The 21,474-nt window shown below is 40.2% G+C and overlaps 1 protein-coding gene across 1 annotated transcript in view; it reads right to left on the minus strand.

Annotated features, from left to right (window-relative positions):
- Nucleotides 1-21,474, minus strand: part of STAB2 (stabilin 2) — a gene marked incomplete at both ends in the record, with an annotated part of 80,221 nt that overhangs the window by 48,274 nt on the left and 10,473 nt on the right. The window contains 15 exons of the mRNA XM_084268150.1: nt 39-122; nt 943-1,005; nt 4,001-4,153; nt 5,085-5,165; nt 5,738-5,791; nt 6,280-6,399; nt 6,491-6,553; nt 7,072-7,215; nt 8,484-8,627; nt 9,581-9,663; nt 11,452-11,585; nt 16,270-16,403; nt 17,404-17,600; nt 19,585-19,710; nt 19,903-19,998. Coding sequence (XP_084124276.1) covers nt 39-122; nt 943-1,005; nt 4,001-4,153; nt 5,085-5,165; nt 5,738-5,791; nt 6,280-6,399; nt 6,491-6,553; nt 7,072-7,215; nt 8,484-8,627; nt 9,581-9,663; nt 11,452-11,585; nt 16,270-16,403; nt 17,404-17,600; nt 19,585-19,710; nt 19,903-19,998 — 1,676 coding nt within the window. The remainder of the gene's footprint in view (nt 1-38; nt 123-942; nt 1,006-4,000; nt 4,154-5,084; nt 5,166-5,737; nt 5,792-6,279; nt 6,400-6,490; nt 6,554-7,071; nt 7,216-8,483; nt 8,628-9,580; nt 9,664-11,451; nt 11,586-16,269; nt 16,404-17,403; nt 17,601-19,584; nt 19,711-19,902; nt 19,999-21,474) is intronic.

Below are 21,474 nucleotides of genomic sequence, written 5' to 3' on the forward strand. Positions count from 1 at the left end.
TTAACAACATTTCACCTTAAGGAACCGTAACTCTGTACCTTAACTGTTATATTGCAGGCTCTAGTACAGCCGTTTTTTTGGAAGCTTGGACCTTGGATAATGCATCTCCGTTTTGAGAAAGGCTGCAACATGCACAAAATAGAATCATTAGTATTTCTAAGCAATGTGGACTTCAGTGATAGTCTTAATATTGCAACGTAATTTAACTGGAGAACAGAAATCACCTTGCTTGAGTGTTCAATTTCAAAAATGTATTAAATTATGGGTTTTTTCATAACATGGACTTTATTTTTGTTATTACTGAATAATGGCATATAGATTATTACTGATTATGGCATATAGGACTAACTATCAGTGAGTATTTATAACACAGGGAATAAAATTCCTATGGTAGCTAGACTTGAGTTTTGTATGTAGAGAAACGCAGCCAGATTTGCATCTCTTAGAAGCAAAACAGACGGAAGAATTTTTCAGTCCTTTCTGAAGCTGCTTCTGAAGACAGTTACTTCTGTGAGGATGCTTAATCAAAAGGAAATTATGAACAGATGTGAGGTCTGTTTTAAATGTATCCCTCCTCTATATTTCATTACTAATTCTCAAAGCATAATCATAACAATTCTCACTGCTCAACTCTCTTCTGCCCAAGCCTATCCAAAATAGAAGTTACTAAACCTGAGAAAAGAGTTAGAGCTTCTATGAAGTCTGTGAGAGATCTAGCAACAGCAAGTAAAAAAAAAAAAAAAATCTCAAATTCCCTGATGCTTCAATCATTGCTAAAAAAGGACTTAAAGTACTGTCCATATTTGTATTTTTATGCAGTCTCCTGTATTCATACTTGGTTCTTTTGCTAACTATATTGGGGGAGCAGTGTTGAACTTACGGAGACCCTTTCCCTCTGTGCATTTTGTACAACTGGGGAATCTGTCAGGAAATGTCACTTACAATGGGCTTTGAATCCTGTGGACAGGGAGCCAACGCACGCGGCAAACAACTTGTACAGACACCCTATGCAGAGACAGTAAGGATAGTCATTTGAAAAGGCATCGTATCAACTGCAGAGGTGCACATTTATGGATGATATACCATATCATGATATTCAAACTTTAAGTGTGTCTGTTCAATGACTTTTAACTGTTACAGCATGGATCTGGAACAGAGCCATATCTGCTGGCTCTGTTTTTTGCAGAGTGGTTGGTTGTTTCCACCTTCTCCTTTTTATCGTCATTTGTCCTTCCCCCACTCCCTTCTTACAAAGAACTGTAAGCTTCCTAAACAGAAAATAAATGTGGGCACGAATGCACTGGCATCCTTTGCTTAACCTGGTGTAATCTGTTAATTAAAATTGTCTGTGGATCTAGTGCAATCTGCACGTTTAACATCTTGGCAATTTTTTTTGTTTCTTCCGAGGAAGACAGCAAAATATTTGAGCCTTGCATATAGGAAGTGTGAACAGAAATTTTCTAGTATATAGGTGTTAGAGAGAAAAATATTCTTTGCTTCCATATTGTAGATCCACTATGATCCAGCAGCATACAGCTATTTTTGTGTCATCACCTTATAGTTTCCTTTCCCCACTAGCTAATTTATCACTGTGTGGTGGTGGCAGAGACTGGCAATTACAACACTGAGGAGTTATAAACTCCAGGGCTAGTTTTAAAGGTGAGTCTTCTGACAAGCTCAACATGCAATAACTTCAGAAAGGTTGAGCATTTCAGAGCTTGTCAAAGCTGTGTTGTTCATGGCTGCTAACATCTTGTGTTTCAACAAAGTCAGAATAAATCTTAGAGCTGGCATCTGATGTGTTACTTCAGTGTGTTTCATAGTCATTGGACAAGTGACCATGAACCTGAATTATGGCATTTTCCTCAAAGGTTTGTCTTTGGAGCTGCAAGGAAAGAATCAGGTACTGTTTGGGATTCAGTAGTCCCTCATGTACAGCATTTAAAGGGAGAAAGGATCAGACTTATAAAAGCATTTGAGCATCAAATAGTTGTGGTACCAATGCCTCTACTATGTTTTAAAGGTCTGTGGGTCAGATATATTTTGGCAAATACATTTGGGCATTATAAAAGCTCTTTGATTAACTGCATAGTCATGGCTGAAATCAACTTAGGCTCTTAGCTTTAGTTGCGTTTCTGGCAATCCCTGAAAGTGCCTCTTTGCTCCTTTAGAATGTAAAAATCTGGCTTATTGCTGTGGGAAGTGTTTCCCGGTGCTGGCACTGCTCTCCCTACTGCTCAGTGCCCCTCAATGTCACCTATTTGCTCCCTTTCTCCACCTGGGATGGTGTCAGACACTGACACATACCTGCTCCCTCTTTTTCCTGAGGATGGGAGTCCTGTTTCTCCCCACTGCTGTGCAGCAGAGAGCGGAAAGGGAAATGTGTCTGCACTGCCATGCAAGGTCCAATCTGCCCATTTTCATTAGTAAATAAAGATATTGATTTTGCACCAGAGTTTCCGAAGCACAGATGTATATTCCATTCCACCATTTCTGCTGTAGGAGTGATGACCTCTGAGAGGCACTGGAGCAGGATGCCAAGTCCTGTGGTTATTACTAACATCAGGTGTAGTTACATGGACACGTACGTGTTAGCATAATGGTTTCATCCTTAGGGATGTACAGTTGTTGTAGGTGTGTACAACTCCCAGTAGCTACAAGACTTGTCCCTTTTCACTGGTACCACAAGTGGTGTTTGTAAGATGGTGTTGCTCTTGTTTTCCAAGAGTGATGATGATGCTTGATGGCAGTTAAGAGTAGCAAAGCCAATGTTCCCTCTGATACTTTCCTTGGCAAATACATTTGGGCATACATTTGCTCTGCTTAAAAACTTGGTTATTAAACTATATTTCAAATTATGTGTGAGGCTTTCAAAGCTGATAGAAGTCCCTGACTTAGTTGGGGGACTGATTTTTGTGAACAGATGCCATTTGTTTTGTCTTGGAATAATTTTTATAGCACTGCTTTAAGATTGATGGATGTTTAGACATATTTTGTAGGTCGGTTCTTGGTAGGGAATTCAAATTACTGGAGCATAATTTGAATTTGTAAGGGGTTGATCACTTTTTCTACTGAGACTGTGGCTTGATGCTCTGCCTGCTTTATGATTATATTGTACATATGGCACTTTGGAGTTACTGCCGGAGGTAATAGTTCTTTAGTGCCAGCTCTTGTGTTTTCTTCATTAAATTTTGATGCTGTCCAGCTCTGCTGGGAACCTCTTTCAAGGCTGTGGTTCTGGATTATTGTAAGTTAAGATAGTAAATGTTTTGCATTACTCTACTGGAACTGTTACTGGCCCAGATACGTGCTTGAACATGGTCCAGTAACAGCTCACTGGAGCCATGCTTACTGTGAACTAAAATCTCAGCTGGATACTCAGTCATCTTACCAGAAATAGTATCTGAATGTCACCAAGTGTAAAGGCCTGCACTATGTTACCAAACTGAAAAAGGTATGTTGAAATCCACCCTTTGAAATATGAGACAGTTTTGTAATATTTTGACAAAAATAGGAAGAAAAACGGGACTAAGGGAAGTTGCAGCTTCTGAAAAGAACGTATTTCTAATATATTAATGAATAAATGAATTATTGCATTAATATTTTAACTTGCTGGATCCTTTCCCTCCATATTTAGTAGAAGCGAAAATACTGATCCAAAATGGTTTCCATAGGAACTTGACTCTACTTACCAAGTACTTGTATACACAGGTGGAATTCGGAAACTGGAGGAAAAAGTTTCACCAACACATTGTAAAAGAGCTACTGCAAGAACTAGATGAATTAAAGTGGTATAGAATGTGCTTATATTAGTCCCCTCTTAACAGATTATTTGCATTTGTGCAGTACTGCTAGCCAGGTGGCTGTATGTCATTGATACGGTAATACCCCAAAAAACATCCCCCTTTTTACGGCCCATACCAGAGAAAGCAGTAAAGAGGAAGCTGGAGCACATTACATAGAGCAGTGAAGAGCTACTGATATGTTGTGATTCTTTTACCATTGCAACTTGACTTCTTGTCTCGTCACACCGATGTGGTAGAATTGGAACAATTGTGGGTGGAATAAGGACTCCTGCAAGAGTGTAAATGCGGCCATTTTTTGCAACAATATCTGTTTCTTCTATTTCTTCTCCACTCACCAAGACTTGTCCCTATGAAACAATAAATTATTAATAATAACTCTTAATAGCTTCTCAATTCCTGACAATTTAATTTCAAGAATTTCTATGCATACTTCTTTTTAATTGGTTATTTCTATTATGCTAGGTTTATGCAAGAAGCATGTATATGTGGCATATTTTCTTGAATATTGTTCTACAACAGTGGCATCTAAGCTTTTTCTCTAAATCTACACTCCTAGCCTGTGGAACTGGTGTCTAAAAGACTGTCCAAAATAAGAATGCTACTGATGGCTTCAGACATTGATTTCAGTGCATGCAAGCATGCTTTGATCCTCTCCCTGGTAGAGGAGGAAAAAGTGAGAGATGATCTGGGATCTATCCAGATTCGCAGGAGAAAAGGAGCTGCTCTGCCTTTGCAATAATTTTCACTGGTGCATCTCTTAGCCAGAACATTCGTATTTGGCCAAAGTATAGAAGACAGTTAACAAAAGGTAAGTTTGGTTTTGCAAAAGTACTGACAAATTAACCTCTTTAAAAATGTTTTCACTAGGTTCATCAGGATCAGGGACTACAGTATTAAATAGAATAAATGATATCTAGATGTGTTCTGAGAAATGTTTAAAATAACCAAAATATGTAATTGAATGATATAAAATATTTTAAATATATTGGATTTTTTTTTTTAAAACTAGGCAGAGCATAAATGATTATCATTCCTGGGCTGGGGCTGATCAGCTGATCAACTGCAGATTGCCCTTTTATACCAGTCATTTGCTTTGCATCTTTTAAAATAATAATTTCTAACAGTAGGTGGGAATGGCAAGTTGAAAATTTCTGCCTTGTTATAGCAAGAAATTCCCCTGGTAGTGTCCCCCCTCCCTCCTCTTTTATTCCCCTTGCATGCAAACAGTCGTCTCAATGAGAGCGAGCTGCTCACGGGTCAGAGCTGCCTTTGACTTACAGTGCTGGTCCTGTTAAAGTAAATGAACTGCTTCGCCATGCTTCTGATGTGCTCAATTGAGATGAGGCTGGCAATCTCTAGCTGAAATGAATATAAATTGATTAAAAGAAATGTAATATCCTTATTCTTTCCAAATTTCATGAAAATGACCGCCTTTCTTTTTAGGGTGAGTGAATTGCTTTTTCTCTGGCTATGTGGGCAGCCTTGTATGTGACTAAGCTGCTTGTGGTGTGAAGTTGGAGTGATTAAACATCGCTTGAGCTTACCTATTGCTGAGTCTGAAAAGCTTGTTGCTCAAAAGGACATTATTCTTTTTCCTAATTATAGCGATCAGTATAAGTAAAGTTATCACTTCTCCCTAAAAATAGCCTTATTTGCATCCTTAGGCACAGTTTTAATTTGCCATGGTTCCAGGATTACCCCATGGCTCCTTCCAGGTTTTATTTTGATTACCAAGACTGAGGTGAAAGGTTTGTGTTCTCTGTTAGTGACCTTTATGTGACTACCCTTAGTAAAGGCAGAGGTGAAGCTGTCTTTTGCAGCTTTGATATGCAGCACTGAGTAGATGTTGTTCTGGAAAACCTCTGACTTCAGAGTGGCAAAGTGTTTTAAAATGTTTTGCACCCCCAATTCAGTAAAGCAGCCATGCTCACCTCGGTGTTGGGGACAATGTGGTATCGGACCAGCTCCAGCAGCTTCCATGACCCCTGCCAAAGCAGAAAAGAAGCTGTTTTATACCCAAAATGAGTCAGAAACCTCCAACCTGGCCTGTGAGAGGATGTGGAGATGAGAATGGCATCACTGTTTGGTGCACCAGAAACCTCTTGGTCAGTGGTGGTGCTCAGCTCGTGACATGCAACCTGTCCTGTGGTGTCTGATTCCACTGTCCCAGACCTCCCAGGAGAGGGTTTGGGGCTTTGCCATGTGGCTGTCCAGGCTGTGCTGACAGGGCAAGAGCAAGGAAGCGATGAGCTGGTGTGGGGGATTGGTGCTGCTTCATAGGATGGCAGATCCCAAACCACATTCCTCTCTAGGTGTTACCTTGATCTTTAATTGTTAGAGAAGGCTCAGCCTTTATCACAGGAGCTGGGTTTAGATAAACACAGGAAAATGATGTATGTATGTATGTGTCTGCTATACATCTGCATGTGTATATCTACTATCTAAAAAAATATGCATTCTAGAAAGACTATACCTCTGCAGAAAGGAGGTAATCCAGAGCCTCAGCATTCATATTACTCAGTGCCTCATTGCTTGGAACAAATATGGTGTAAGGTCTGTTTTCCTCCTGTAAATCCATTCCAAGGCCGGTTTTCTGGTTTGGTTTACAAACAGACATGAAATTACATATAAATATTAAGAACATCTGAAAATAGCTTTATGGAATTGATTTTTCAGATCCTTACCTCTATCAAAGACATAAATTGGCTGTATCTTTCATTATCTTGAAGTACTGACATTATGGTTTCCTGAAATAAGATGAGAAGATTTATTTAAGTCAGGAACATAGAATAAATACCAAATCCTGTAAGACATTTTTGAGTTTCTGTATGAGTCTCAGTTATTAAGGATTGAATACAGTTGGATGGCTGGTGGTGTCTGGAAATGGCTGAGATGGTGGCACTCTTGTCTTCATGCTTTACCAGCTTATAGTTAAAGTTTGTCATTGACTTGAAATACTGTGTAACCACAGAACATACATACAGTGTCTGTGTATGAGGAAAACATTGCTATCTTTTTGTTCCCAATGAGAAAGGGCAGAGAAATAAAATATTTGCAAAAACACTTTGCGAGTGAACTCTCAAGGAAATATGCTGAGGAGGACACCAAAACCTCAAAGCATCCCAAATTATCAGTTTTTATAGTATTTTTTTTAATGAGGGATTGTTGCTTTGGATACAAGTTTTACCTGATATCTGTCTGTCCTTTGCATTCAATTAATATAAAACTATTTTAAAAGAAAGTCTGTATGTAGCATATGGCTCACCTCTTTGCTGCTTTCCACTGTTGGCTTCATATTGTCCATGGCTTTGTCAATAATATGCAAAATCCCGTTGGAAGCAATGATATTTCCCTGCAGAAGTTTTCCTTTCCTTTTTCCTCCTTGGATTCTAATCCTTAATTGATTATCCTGAAAGAAGCCAGACAATAGCTAGTGAGCTTTTTATTATGGAATGACGAGTATGAGCAGTGAATAAAGTCTAACACCCCCTTCCATTGCCAACACCCGGGCCATTTAAATCTGGGGAGGCTAGAGGCCCCTTCCAATGATTAGCAAGGATATAGAAAAAAAATCCACTAACTTTGGATCAGGACTATGTTATTCTGTTTCAGGACAGCAAAGCTTAGAAGAGAAGCAGAGACAGGCCTCATGGGCAGCATCCCTAAACAGGTTCTGTGACTGCTAGTAATAGGAGTCTGCCAGGAAATGTTTTAAAATGTGATTGTACTGAAAGGGTCAACTCCTGTAATCTTACGGGACTGCAACCCATTTCCTTATATTATATGTATATTTCAAACAACAAAATATTGCTGATTCTGCATTGTACTGAATCCTGCAGGAAACGAACAGGCCTCAGACAGCAATTATATTTTCCTGTTACAGACGGAGTGTACACTCATTAATGAAATAAAATAGCTCTCAGTTACCACTGATCTACTAATAAACATAAGAGGTACTTCATTTCAGCCTTCACATAGGCTCAAGTCATGAACAAACCTTTAAGAGACCGAGAGCAATAATTCTAGATTATAAAATCTAGTTTGTCAGCTCTAGAGGACAAATATTTTTAAACTCTGGGATCAGACTGCCCTGATGTTTTCTGACATCAAATGAGCTGGGTTAGTGATGAACTGTACTCCATATCTTTCATGATGAATTGCCATGCATGTTTTCTTTAGGCTGAAGGCTTCTATTTGCTGTGTCATTCAAAGATGGAGGGAGGTGTGATCTGCAGTGCAGTCAGTGCTTGCTCTGTGTGAGCAGCACACAGAGCTTTCCAGCATAAGCTCTGGGTTTTTCTACCTCCATTCCCCTCTTACTTCACCTGGGCTCTCTTAATGCCCCCTCTGCACCTCTGTTGGTGATGACTACAGATTTAAGATTACTTTAATTTTAGCAAACATTTTTACTATGGTCTGAACTTGATCACTGTCTGACTCAGTCATGATGTATCTCTGAAGGTAATTTTTGTTTTCATTGATTTTAGTCGGAACTTTGATGCTGGTGAGGTTAAAAGTTTCACATGAATTCCTAGCAAAACATGGCTGCAGCTGTGGTATTTTGTAATACAGTAGCTATCTGCAACCTGATTTATTGCTGTGGAAAAACATCTCATAGTCCTTGTGGAGTGAACAGAGCATAGTTTTCCTGCTGAGGTTGGTTGGAAGGTGACTTACCTTTTCTCCCTTTGATACCTCTCCTGACTTGCCAGTCAAAGTATATATTATGTTAGTATTATTCAAGTTACTTGTATTCAGTTGACCAGCGATAATATGGAGTTTCACGAAGTACTGTGCTTTCAGTTTATTATTCAGAAGATCCTTTGGAAAAGCAGAAGAACAGAGATGTATTTCAATAGAAACTTCATCTAAAAATTATCTCACAGTGAATGTTTTTTTTATCTCCAGCTGTTACATCCTGAAATGACATATTCTCTTCTGAAGTGAGGTGATAGGGTCTGAACCAAATGGAAGCCCCTCTTGATTTCAGTTCATAGAATCAAACAGAATCACAGAATGGCAGGGGTTGAAAGGGACCTTGAAAGATCCTCTAGTCCAACCCCCCCACCAGAGTGGGATCACCTAGATTGTTACACAAGAACATGTCCAGGCAGGTTTTGAATGTCTCCAGAGAAGGAGACTCCACAACCTTTCTGGACAGCTTGTCACAGTGCTTTGTCCCCTTCACAGTAAAAAAAGCTTTTCCTTATATTCATATGGAACTTCCTATGGTCCAGCTTGCACCCGTTGCCCCTTGATGACCAGTTCAGGTCAGATGACACCCTTATATCCCTATGTGAGCAGTATATGCCTCCAGAATTGTCCTGACTTCCGGTGAAGGTGCTGGATGCCGACCAATTGCAAGTCAGGGCACTATTTTTGGGTTATTTTTTCTGCTTGCTTGTTTGTTTTAAACTAAACGCATTGTTTTTTATCATCCTTACATAAAATTTGACCTGTAGGCCTCCCTGCTGGAAATTCAGACCCTAATTCAGACCCAGTCTCAACCAAGTGAAAAAACCTTGCATACAGTCATGTAAGACAATGCAGAACTTACCTGGAGCATGACTACATTCTAGCCTGACTCACCAACTCATTTTGGTTTTCTTTCAAGTAGAAAAAAGACAATCTCTGGGCCCAAGATTTATATCTACTCAGAAAAATGCTGGAGCAAAAAGTTCTTCTGAATCTGTTGCATCAGAATATTATTAACACATGAGATTTTTGAAGGAGCTAAATCCTCCCAATTTAAAAACTCTCTGTTGTTTACTTACATTTGTACCTGTGAGTCCCTTGTTTGTTGGTACAAGCACAGTAAATGGTCCCAGAGTACTCAGTGGCCATTCATAGACATTTTCTGATTAGGAGAGAGAGGAAAAAGAAAAACCCCACGTTTAAATGTGTATTGAAAAGCTCATTGGAAGAAGGGCCGGTGTTATCTGTGCTAGGTATGCAAGGACAGAAGAAGAAGAAATGCTAGCTGTGATTACTAAATCTTAATTTGAGTTTCAAAATCTAAGCTGTTGAAAGATAAGAGGCAGATGGGATGTGAAATCCAGGTGCTGCTGCTATATTTGACACAGGGTGAGGTAAACATTCAGAATACTTCTGGCAGCCCAGATTTTGTGGCATGAAGACCAGAGTGATGGACATGATAAATGTTTCTTTGGAGTCATGCCTTTGAAGGAAGGTGGCATCCTGCTTTAAATCAATTCAGTCTTCATGGGGTGAGGAATATGCTCTGATAACCTGCTGGTAGTGCAAATATTAGCAAACACATAACTGGTAATAAAAGCTGATGCACTGAAAATTAATTAAAATTAATTTGCTACCCAGATAGCGTTTCTGTTTCCAAGACAGCAGTATGAAACCACTGTTTCTCCAGCTGAAGGCATTAAATATTGCTAATATTCAGCTCTATTTTTCAGAGGCTTAAAATCAGAACTAAAACCATCCTTGCAGTTGTTTTAAGTATGGTGTACTAGGGAATATATCTCAAAATTAATATGCTGTCTTATAAACCCATGTGAACTATTCTGCTCGATATGCTTAGCTTTTGAAAGACATTAATATGGAGTCAATATATTGTAAGATAACCTGCGATGTTAATGTGCCTTTGCAGCTTGTGTCTAGAAAGTGAAACTACACATTTTTGTCCAAACCAAGGAACACAAAATCTGAATTGTTGGTAGGAAATCATGTTGGGCACTTTTCAGACACAGAAGGAGCAACCTGCAGAGAAACCGCAGTGCTCAGTGCTGAGGCAATGAATGGATTCAGGTCTGCAGTGCTGAATGTAAAGGTTGTAACAAGGCTCTGTTCTTGGCCAGCTATGGGGGGTTATTCTGTTTTGATCAGGAATTCAGGATCTTTATTTTCATTAGTTTATTTTCATTTATATTAAATAGGAGGTAATTTTTCATATTTAAAAATTTAAATTGAAGATCCAGCTTGATTCTAGAAGTGTTTGTTAATAGCTCACATTTGTGTTACTGCACTAGAAGATGATGAAGACAGTTAATGCTGTTCTCTTCATGAGGTGATTGCAGTAACTGAAAAGCTGGATGCTGTGAGCCCTAATAGAGCCTCCATCTTACCTCTGCAGTCACTTTGGAAACCTGGAGACCCCCCAGCCAAGGTGCTCTGATAGAGGGCTCCTGAGGGTCATGAAGACCATAGACAGGATCAGTCTCTGACTTGCATCTCCCCTCTTTCCTGGTGAAAGCAATGCCATTGGTGATGGCTGGGGACTGGGGAAGAGGGACCCAGCTGGGAATCCTGGTGGTTTTGGTGGACTTCTGTACATTGCTCTACATCAAATCTCAATTATCCAAAAACAGTGAGGGCAGGGAAGGAGGGGAACTGGTTCCACTTGTTCCACAACAGTGCAAAACCCAGTGGTGACACCAAATGACTTGTGAGGGGTTGTGGGAATGTGTTTAGCACCTCTGCTTGAAAATTCTTGCAGATTGCATGTCACACTGGGCAAAGTCAGCTTTAGTTGTTCAGAGGAGCCTGCAGTGAGTAGTGTGTACTCTTGTTGTACTGTTAGGGGCACCTTCCTATAGCTGCTGGTGCTAGGGGCAAACAGGGCAAGATCAACCCACCCAGAAGGAGCTGACTTTGCTTGCATGCAGTCACTTACCCATGAGTGATAAGGCAGATGTCAGCTTGCCTTGCCACCGTCCTCCCACTTCAGTGTTCAGGTCTCGGAGGCGCTCCATGATGTTTCCATAGCACACAAACCCGTTCCCCACAGAGCCACCCTGGCACGTACACCTGCGAAGGGATTGTCAATTTTAGTTATGTGCTGATGCCCTGTGGTGTCAGCGAGGCTCTAGCTAAACCTGCTCTAGTTGTTACCTCTCGCAACTCTGAATACATTTTCAGGAAGCACGAATTCATTTTGGTTTAATCTACAGCTTCTGTATGCTGTAGAGTATGTCAGCTGGTAGGGCAGACTGGTGGCTGCTTGCTTGATGTGATGTCCTGCTGTCAGCTGGGCCAGGAGGCAGCGGTGTCTGTCTTGTAGTAGCTCTTTGAGTAGGGACTATGTGATGCTCCTGTCTGCAGTGGAGCCTCTGGGCCCCACTTACTATGTGTGACTCGTTGGGATTAATGGTAGTTATGTATGAAGGGGGTTTTGGCAGCTCATTGAACTGGTAGAAAAAGGCAAGTAAGGGTGTCGGTCCTTCAATAAAGCAAAGCAGTTTTTTATCACACTGTCCTTTAAGGAATCCAACCATCTGGGGCAATTATACTGGTACTTTAACATTATCTTTTCTTTTTTTTTCTGAAGCTGCTGAAGCCCTCAATGTCATGCTTTTTCAAAGCTGTATTTATTCTTCTGTTGTCTCTGCACTGGAAATAGAATCTCTGCTGTAACACAATGACTCTCCCCTAGGGACTCCAGCCTGTGAGCAATGCCAGTGATATACAGTTGTCCTACATAAGTCCAAAGCAGGCTTAGGTTGTGGTGACAGGCAATGCCTTGAGTTGGGCTCAATGTCCTCACTGGCTTGGGTTGGGCTGCATATGAAGTAACACGTTGCGGCCAAGGCAAAATGTAAAGGAAATTTACGGAAGAACAAACCCAAGCATCAGGCTGAGATTTTCTGTCCTGTGAGGGAGGGAACATGCCTCATGAAAACTGAATCTTATGGCCATGAGAGATCTCAGTGTCACAAGAGAGGTGAGGAGAAAATCGTTGGCTGTTGATTGATGATGGGTGGTTGCTATGAGGTGTTGATAGGTACAAATTGTAGTTAGGACTTGCATGTGCTTTGACCTTGTGTTAGCCTGAATATTCCCCTAGAGCAGCGGTTAGTACTTGCTAAAAAGATGGCCTCTCTAAGCCGTCAGGGGCCATCAGGGCCTACTGGTTTTGCTAATCTCAGCTTTTTCTGTTGCACTCTTCAGAAAATCAACCCCTGCTCAGCCTCTGCTGGGAGACTTGCTGGTGGTGTCAGCTCAGTCCTTTACTCATCTGCAGTGCTAAAATTAAAGCAGGCACTTGTCAATTTGTAGCACGCACAGAAAGAAACCCTAACTATATTTAGGACACTAAACAACTATGTAGTATGTATTGCTAAACATTGGCTTGAATAGCGCCTTTCCTATTTAAGCTTCTCTAGGAGCCCTATCTGTAGTGAATCATCTCTTTGGATACTTTTTCCAAAGGCATCATTAGAGAAGGAACATGACTCCATGCAAGCAAAAGATGTTCTTTATATAACTAATGACCTAATCATATGCATGTGCTGGTTGTTGCAAACACACATCTGTCATTCACACCCCACAAGTTGTACCAACCTGATGCCAAATCATCTCCTACTTCCCACGTAGAATCTCTACTGTAGCTGTTTCCCTAATGATAGAAATCTAATTTGAAAGTCACTTCAGTGTAGGGTGCTGCACAAAGTCTCAGAGGGGTGATGGAATTTTGGCCAAGAGGCTAAGGCTTTGATTCCTTCTGGGCCCTGGGAAAAATAGAAATCTAAAAGAATTTTAAATTTTTAGGATGCAACTAAAAGAGATGAGTCCTTTTTCTTTTCTTAAGAGGAACTCTTGGGTAGAGGGGTGTGACTGTAGAGCCTGAGTGTTTAGGGCTGGGAGAGAGGAGCAGCTCTTTCTTGGAGACTGACCCCTTTCTTCTGATGGGGGTTTGTTGCATTGCCGTGCACAGTCCCCTTCACTTCTGACCAGAGAACAAAAAACTGAGGCTTCAGAAACTACCCTTGAAATATTGCACAAATCAGATCAAGGTTTCAAATTAAACCTCTCTCTCCTTCAGTAAATGGTTATAAGGAAGCAGGTGGTTAAACAATGTGATATTTTTTCTTTTTTTTTTTTTCCCTCCTATAATTTTCAGGGGCACAATGAGCTGCAGAAATACCTGTGTAGTTTGAGATTTCTCTTCTGAGGACAATATTGCTTAGAACCACGCGGGTGTCCAGTAACACAGTATGCATTTTGCTGCTAAAGGAAAGCACATAGCGATTCCAGATTAGCACCTCTTTCATGGGATCAAACCCTTCAAACCTGTGTGTCCCCTCACTGTTTCTGATGGAGTAATTTACCCTGTATGGCTGGGATTGGGAAGGACCAACTGGGTGGGTGACTGGATCGGTTTTGTCTTAGCTTTGTCTGGAGGCTGTGGTTTGTAAGGCGTACTGCATGGGGCTGTATAGGATTTTGCTATGAAAGCACCACATACTGTAAGGGCTGAGCATCTCTAAAGAGGCACAGCTTTAGAAAAAAACCTGGACTATTTAAACTTAGTTGCTTGATGTTTTCAAGATAAGCTGCATGGACAGTACTGGCAGAACAGAAGAGAGCCAGTGTCACTACTTCAGCTTACTGAGGAAGGGGAAGAGAATTGTATCTCTCTGGAAATGGGGAGCTCAGCTTTTTGTCTCCATTTTACCTGAGTTTTGGTTTATGAAGCCACTAATTTCTAACATTGAAGACAGAGTAAAAATATGAAATTAAAAGAGAAAGCAGTTGAGTTTAGTTGAGGGAAAACCAGTTCTTGACAGAGGGGTCATGGTTTAATACATAGTGTAATTCTGCACCACAGGAAGCTTTGTAGCTTCTGGGCGATGCTGAGCACAATTACCATGCTGAAGCAATGCCATAGAAAGTGTCAGTGCTCATTAAGAAGAGATCTGTATGGGAACAGAAAGGAGACACAATCTTAGTTTTTTGGGAGGTTGCTGTGTTATGGTGTCATGGTCACAAAGGAAATGTTGGTCACTTCTAAAACTCCGTACAAGAGATTTATTCTTTGACAAATAATTTGTTTCTGGAGGGAGTAGAAGTGACTGTGTGGGGGGAAGTAACTACAACTGCATCTTTCATAAAACCAAAGACAAACACAAAAGCAAGGAAGCAATGGAGGTTTGTGGCCTCTGTTAGAGCTTTGTGTTTTAGAAGAAGAAAATAAACCACCACCAAAAAAAAGCCCTCCCAAATATATCTGCATCTGTGATGCAGCCAAAATACAGTGTCTGTCACTTATCAGAAACAACTTACTGTGCTCACATTAATAATGCATGTTAATACATGTTTTTCATTGCAAAGTTCCTATTTCATAAATGGACTGTACTTAGTTGGAAACTATTCAGTATATTTTAGAGTTTTTTGGCAGATAGATAGTTTTAGTTTGAATCCCGCGTCTGTCTTCTGTATTTGCTTTTGCCATTAAAGGTCACTGAATGAAAGGTGTGCAAAGCACTTGGATTGCTTCTTTCCCTCCTCTCAGTCATAAATTTTAACATTCCCATTCTAAAATTCTCAAAACTTCATCAGCTGTTGAAAACTGAGTTGCAATAGTGAAGCAGTGACAAATTAGGAAAGAAAAGTTATGATTTGTATGATGTGGAATTTTAATTTTCATGTTGTGCAGTATAGTAGTATAGTAAACTAAGTACAGTGGAAGTATATATTAGTGCAATTTGAGTAGTATAGCATGCTCTAGAAATAAACTAGGGGATATTCTTGATAAACTTGTTTGAAATGCACAATCTCTGACACAAAAGTGACATTAATATTAGACTCTAAGAGGAAGCTGCACCGTAAAGTAAGAAATGGCAATAAGAAAATTCTTCAGCGTGATCATGATCACTTTCTGTCTCTATAGATCTAAATGATAAATAATTTGTTCCCAACTTAGAACTAACTTTTTTGTTTATCTCATTCAAACTCTCAGCTCCTGAAAACTAACATTTCAGGGACACCTTAAACCCAGTACTAGCCATCACTGGGCTGTAGAAACATATCTGAATTGTTTGGGTTAAGATAAAGGTTAGTGTTAAAGCTGACTTTCCTCCTAACTGCAAATTTCTGTACAGGAATACAAACTCTGCCAGAGGTTTTGCAGTTTCCCACGTGCCTGACTCAAGGCTTTGAGGAATCCGTTGAGGTTGTCATTGCTTTCACAGCATGGGGGTCAGATTCCCTAGTTGTATCTGTATTAGTATACTAAAAAGAACCAGGGCTCTAGTGCTGTCCCATGATAATTAATGCTGATTAATTTTTAGCATGCTGCCTGGCATGTTTCTGGCCCACACCAAGTAACATTTTCTCAGGCAGTGCCCAGGCACAGTAGTGTGTGCCAGGGACCGCTGCCAAGAGACAGTTACTCTGTTTTGGAAGAAGAAGAGGAAACTTTAGCTCTGAGCCAGACCATGCTGTTTGCCCTGAGGAACAGAAAAGAGGTCTTGGTCCTTTTCATTTACAAGTGTAGAAATGACTTCTGAGTACTATAAAGCTTAATAGGAATTAGCAATTGGATTGATGAAATCAAACACTGTTGTAATTGGTTTACCCTAACCCCATTAAATCTAATTTGTCCATTAATGATAACTTCAGGAGATCATTCACTAAATTTGTTTTTAGCAGCCTATTTACTAGGGGGAGGAAGGAGAAAGTGAGTAAACCTTTAATGAACAAAAGTACTCACTTAATCTGTCCTGGTGCTGCCATGGAGCATTGAGCCTTTTTATGGCAGGTGTTGTTTGTTTCGCAGATGTCCGTCATGCTGCATCCTTTCCCAGGTAAAAAGTTTGTATAATGCTCCTTGCATTCACAGTGGGACTGAGTCAGCGTGATGAGAGAGGGGAGAGAAAAATTAGACATGGGCAAATTGTGCATTTCATTTTCTGGAACTAGGGTTTAAAGGCAGTGATCTTGCAGAGCCTTAGTTAATCAGTTGGTGAGTTCAGATACAAGTATAAACCTTATTCATATTTGTACAACTTCCTTCTAGTTTTTATCCACTCCAGAAAACTACTGACTCTCAGATAAAATTCCTTCAGATAAAGCTCTTTAGATTACTTCTGTGACTAGAGAACATTTAAAATCAGCATGGGTAGATTAATTTTTTTACTTCTTTTCCCACAGCCCTCTACCTCCCAAATGAGTGCCAGAGCATGCTATTAATAAGTGAGGGGTATCCCTGAGACACCCCTGAGAAGAGAAACTTGCATGACCGTGAACTGCAGGACAACCCTGGGTGACTGAGTCCCTTGTTGGCCCTTCAGGGTGTCCAGGCAAGACAGGCATGTCTTCTGAAGTATCGCTTTCTTGGTGGTGGGAGTTCACATAGCAATCTGAGTCAGTTCCCAACAGCGTGAATAATATTCAGGCTTCATAGAGTGCCTCTCATGGGTTGTCTTCAAAGACTCTCATTACTTCTTTCCTAAGCACACTAACTTTAGACATGCACCTGTGGTACTTGTGGAAGGACCCTACTGGTTCTACAGGCCCCCTGTAGTCAGACACAATTTAATGGGGAGAAGCTTCATTTCAGTGCCTTCATTTTGGGGAGGTAAATATGAGCCAAAATATTTTAGGAGAAAGAACACTATTGCCATTCCCATTTTCAGAGGGAGAAACATGATGTACGTACATTATGAAGGGAGGCAAAGACTCCTGGTCAATGGCAGGACTTATGTCAAGTTGAAGAATAGAGCTTGGTCTCCCTGAGGGTTGTTCCCATACCCTTATGGCTTTTTTTTTTTTTTGAGAGAGAAAGCATTATTTCTTCTTAAACAGTTGGCATACAAAACGTCTGGGGCACACATTCAGCACTAACCTTTCCTGGACCATCATATATGCAAACAGTGGACTGAGCAGGGCAATTCCCATGTGTTGCTTGGCAAGGGTCTATGGGTAAACAAACTTGACCGTCCCCTCTGTAACCTTCTTGACAGGTACATTTGTGCTGATTTGGTCCAAGGTAAATGCAGTTGGCATTAGGATCGCAGACCCTCTTGGAGCATGGGTTGATAGCTTGTGAAAAAAGAAGTAAGAGAATTATTGCCTGCAGTTCTCAAATTGAAGACAAGGATTTGCCAGAGCACCTCCATGCCAAACAAAGCCTGAGCAGACTAAACTTCTCATAACAGCCAAGTCCGAAATATCGTGGTAACAGGAAGACAGAAGGGAGGAATGTGTTTATACTAACGTAGCAACCAACTGTTTGCTTTTGGACAGAAATGATCTCTTAACTTGGCAAATTGAGTTATAAACAGATTAAAACATGTAATGTGCTCATTAAAATATCACAACTATTTCCCTGTTCCCTGGTGGATTTTAACCAGAGAAGGTCAGGTAGGTGACACGAGGTTTGTACAAGCTCTAAACATGTGTTAGATCAGTTGGAAAATATTTTTCAATACAATAGGGTTTCACTGTTTTCTTTCCGGTAATTAAACAATATAATGTCACTTGTTCAGCTATATGGAAAACTGGCCAGCAAGTACTTTAGTCACGTCCTCCACACTGCTGTAGTTTTAGGACTTGACTGGAAGCTCACTGGTTATTTCTATGAGCCCTTTTTTTCAAGGCAATGACATTGCTAGTCCATGTTTATAGTTCAGCACTGGTTGCAGAGCATCTTCTCACACCTTCATCCAGTTTAGGATATGGTCAAGCACACATTGTAGCTACAAGGTGACAGGCCCCATAGTCACTTAAAAGGTAGTGCTCCTCACTGTCTTCCCCTCTCCTCCTCCTTTTCTTCCCCCTCAGCTGGGACTGAGTTGGCAGTGCTCAGCTCATCTTTTAAGCCTTCTCTTCTGTTCCCAGGTGGAATCACGCACATACACACATTCATGTGCTCAAATTGACCATGAGCAATGCCACCTCCAAGCTGAGTCTGGGACAGCCTCTGCTATCCTTGCTTATATGCTTGGCTGCACTGGAGCTGCTTGTTCTCTGTTTCCCAACCAGTCAAAACTAAAAGACACTGGCTTGAGCCACAGGTGACACCAGTATCTAAGGGCGCTGGGACAGAGGAGCAACATCCATGCAGGCTGCATCAATGCAAAACCCGAGAGAGGTTGGGATTCTAGCATCTTCCTTCTCTGCTTGTTTCTGTAATTTCTTTGTCTCTCAGTTGTCTATGCTGCCTACTAGAAGAACCTCACATTCCCTGAAGAGAGGCTTTCTGATGTCTTGCTTTTGGGCGCTGTTCAAGTCTACTCAGAGAGGATTATTCCATAGTTAGGACCAAGAGGGTTGAATTATATAACTTAAATATTCCTGCGGAGGATAAGTACTAGTGTATTTCTGGCCTGATTCAAGCCAGCATTTACTAAATAGTGCTTCCAGCATCAGATACAACCATTTTCTTCATTGCAATTGGTCTAGAAGGAAGAAGTCACTTAAAGGTGGCACTGTAAGACATAAAGTAAGTAGAGATTCTTGTAATATAGTTAATTTGAATGGCCAATGTCAGGTTGAAGAGTCTACGAGGACAACTTTAAGGTAGACTTTTATCTCTAGCTGAGATCCTATTACTTTTCTCCAAAAAAAAAAAAAAAAAAGGAAAGCTAACATGATCTTGTCTGTAGAGTTTATGCTTAGTGATGAAGCGGAGCCACCACATGATGGCTATTCAATAAATACAAGCCCTTGCTTGCTGTTACTGATGAGTTTGAAAGCAAACTGTGTGGCTGAATTTTGGCAAGTACAGCAATGTGGTAGGAGTGGATCTGTAAACTTTGGTGGTCCACTTTCCACACTACACATTTAATCTGGTGGCATGGACTGAAGCTTGCTAGAAGTTGGACTGATGTGCTTCTGGAGCACATTTTAGGGTTTAGTTTCATCCAGAAGTAATCTAGTTTGTGCACCTGAGACTACTTTGGAATATGAACCCAAGATTGTTAAGAACAACAGTGAAATTTGCTTCAAAAATTCAAATGTTGAGTGCACTATAATTCTAATGATGTTGTATCCAAAGACCGCAGTGAACAAGATAATTACTCACGTTCACATTGTGTACCGTCCCCGTGGTAGTTGGGCAGACATGTGCATTGCAGTTGTCTTCCATTGTCACCCAAGGCAGTACATCTGGAGTTTGGTGGGCACTGCAAAGCCTCACATTCAGCTATGGCTGATGGACAGAGAGTGACAGGTTAAATTGTGTCTTCATGCTGTGCCAGGAGATCTTGAGTCCTGCAGTATATCATTTCAAAGTACATCTGATCTAGGGAGCATCGATCCATGTTCATTCTCACCTATTCTAGTGGTATCAGAGCTGTTGAATATGTCTTATATAGAAAGCAATTTACAGCAATCTACTTACGCTGATCACATCTCAGCCCTTTGTATCCGGATAAGCAAGTGCATCTTCCATCCCCTGTAATTCCACTGTTGCATACTCCATGAATGCAGTCACAAACTATAGGGAAACATGGGTTGGTTTTACTGAATAATAGTGATGTTTGGAAAGACATCAGTTACCCACAGAAAATAGTGTCCTGGCTAACAACTGTTAGATACTACAGAGTGGAATTTTTTAATGACCTGAGGTCCTGAATGTATAGGCTTCCATTAATGAGAAGATCAATACTCAACAGTTGCATATGTCAGTAAATAACACTGATAATAGGTTGATAATAGCCTGAGGGCCTGCATATCTTCACATCACACACTATAAACACCAAACTGACCAGTTGCTAATGCTGTAAAACTTGTAAAAATTAACATATACTCTTAAGCCAAAATTGAATATAAGGTGTAACATGGGGCATTAGTATAACTGTTAAAAAATTAGTTAATTTTTTCCTTCAATTCTGCCTCTCTCAAACACCTCCAGAAGAGATGATCTTTATGAGTTTTATGACTTCTCCCCCCACCCCCATAGAATTTATTTTGTTAAAAGGATAATTAATCACTACATAGGTCTCAGGCTTTTTTCTGGTCTTGTTCCCATATTCTGCCATTTCTGGTTATAAACCTTGTGAGACTATGCACACAAGACTGTTTAGAATCCAGGCAACTATGAGGTGCCTTTATAAACGGGTTTTTTTGAAGCCTTATGTATAATTAAAAAGCTTTATGGATATAACTGATAAATTATTGGAATGATGCTTTTTAGAAAGGCCCTGTACAGCTACACTTGGAAAAGGCTTGAAGACATACCAAATTGTATCTGTGACTTCATGTTTAAGCTGCAGTGACATGTATCCTTTTCCCTTTTCAAAAATATCCTCTGTTCATGCAAATCACCTGCACTAAGTAATTAGTAATATTCTACCTGTGTTATCAGCCCTAATATAAAGCCCAGGAATGCCTAAGCTATTACTGAAGAGCAGTTAGTCACAAATGCACAGTTTTTATAGGTAGAGAACTTGGAGGAGCTCAAATACCTGAAAGCTGATGTGTAAAATGTTGCTTAAATTAATATACAGTTGAATCTTCTAGTAGCTTTTTAGAAAATAATTACACTCATGATACTGAATTAATTCAAGTAACCTATTTTCATGGAAATGATGGCTTAGTTACATTTCTGTGAACCAACACTGGCATCCAGTGGAGAGCTGGTAGAAAAAGGGCCTTTGAGTCAGCAGTGGTGTAGAATTAGTGTAGAAAGGCCAACACAGCTCGTTTAAAGTGAGGCCATTCATGACTCATTTTAGAAGTAACTTGATGTAGATCTTGAGGGAGCAAAAAGTTTTACTTTGAGATAAACTATTACCATTCAGAAAGAGGTGTTTCTTAGTATTTTTTTTTTTGTGTGGGCAGTTTTCTGATGTGTGTGTTTAATTCTCAGCAGGCATCAGGAAGGTAACTCAAATACTAGAAGTCATTAAGAAACAGACAAAACTGGCAAAAGCTTATACAACTATATATGCTTGTGATACATATGCATTTT

Source organism: Gallinula chloropus (genome assembly GCF_964237585.1).
Source record: "Gallinula chloropus genome assembly, chromosome: 1".
Lineage (NCBI taxonomy): Eukaryota > Metazoa > Chordata > Aves > Gruiformes > Rallidae > Gallinula > Gallinula chloropus.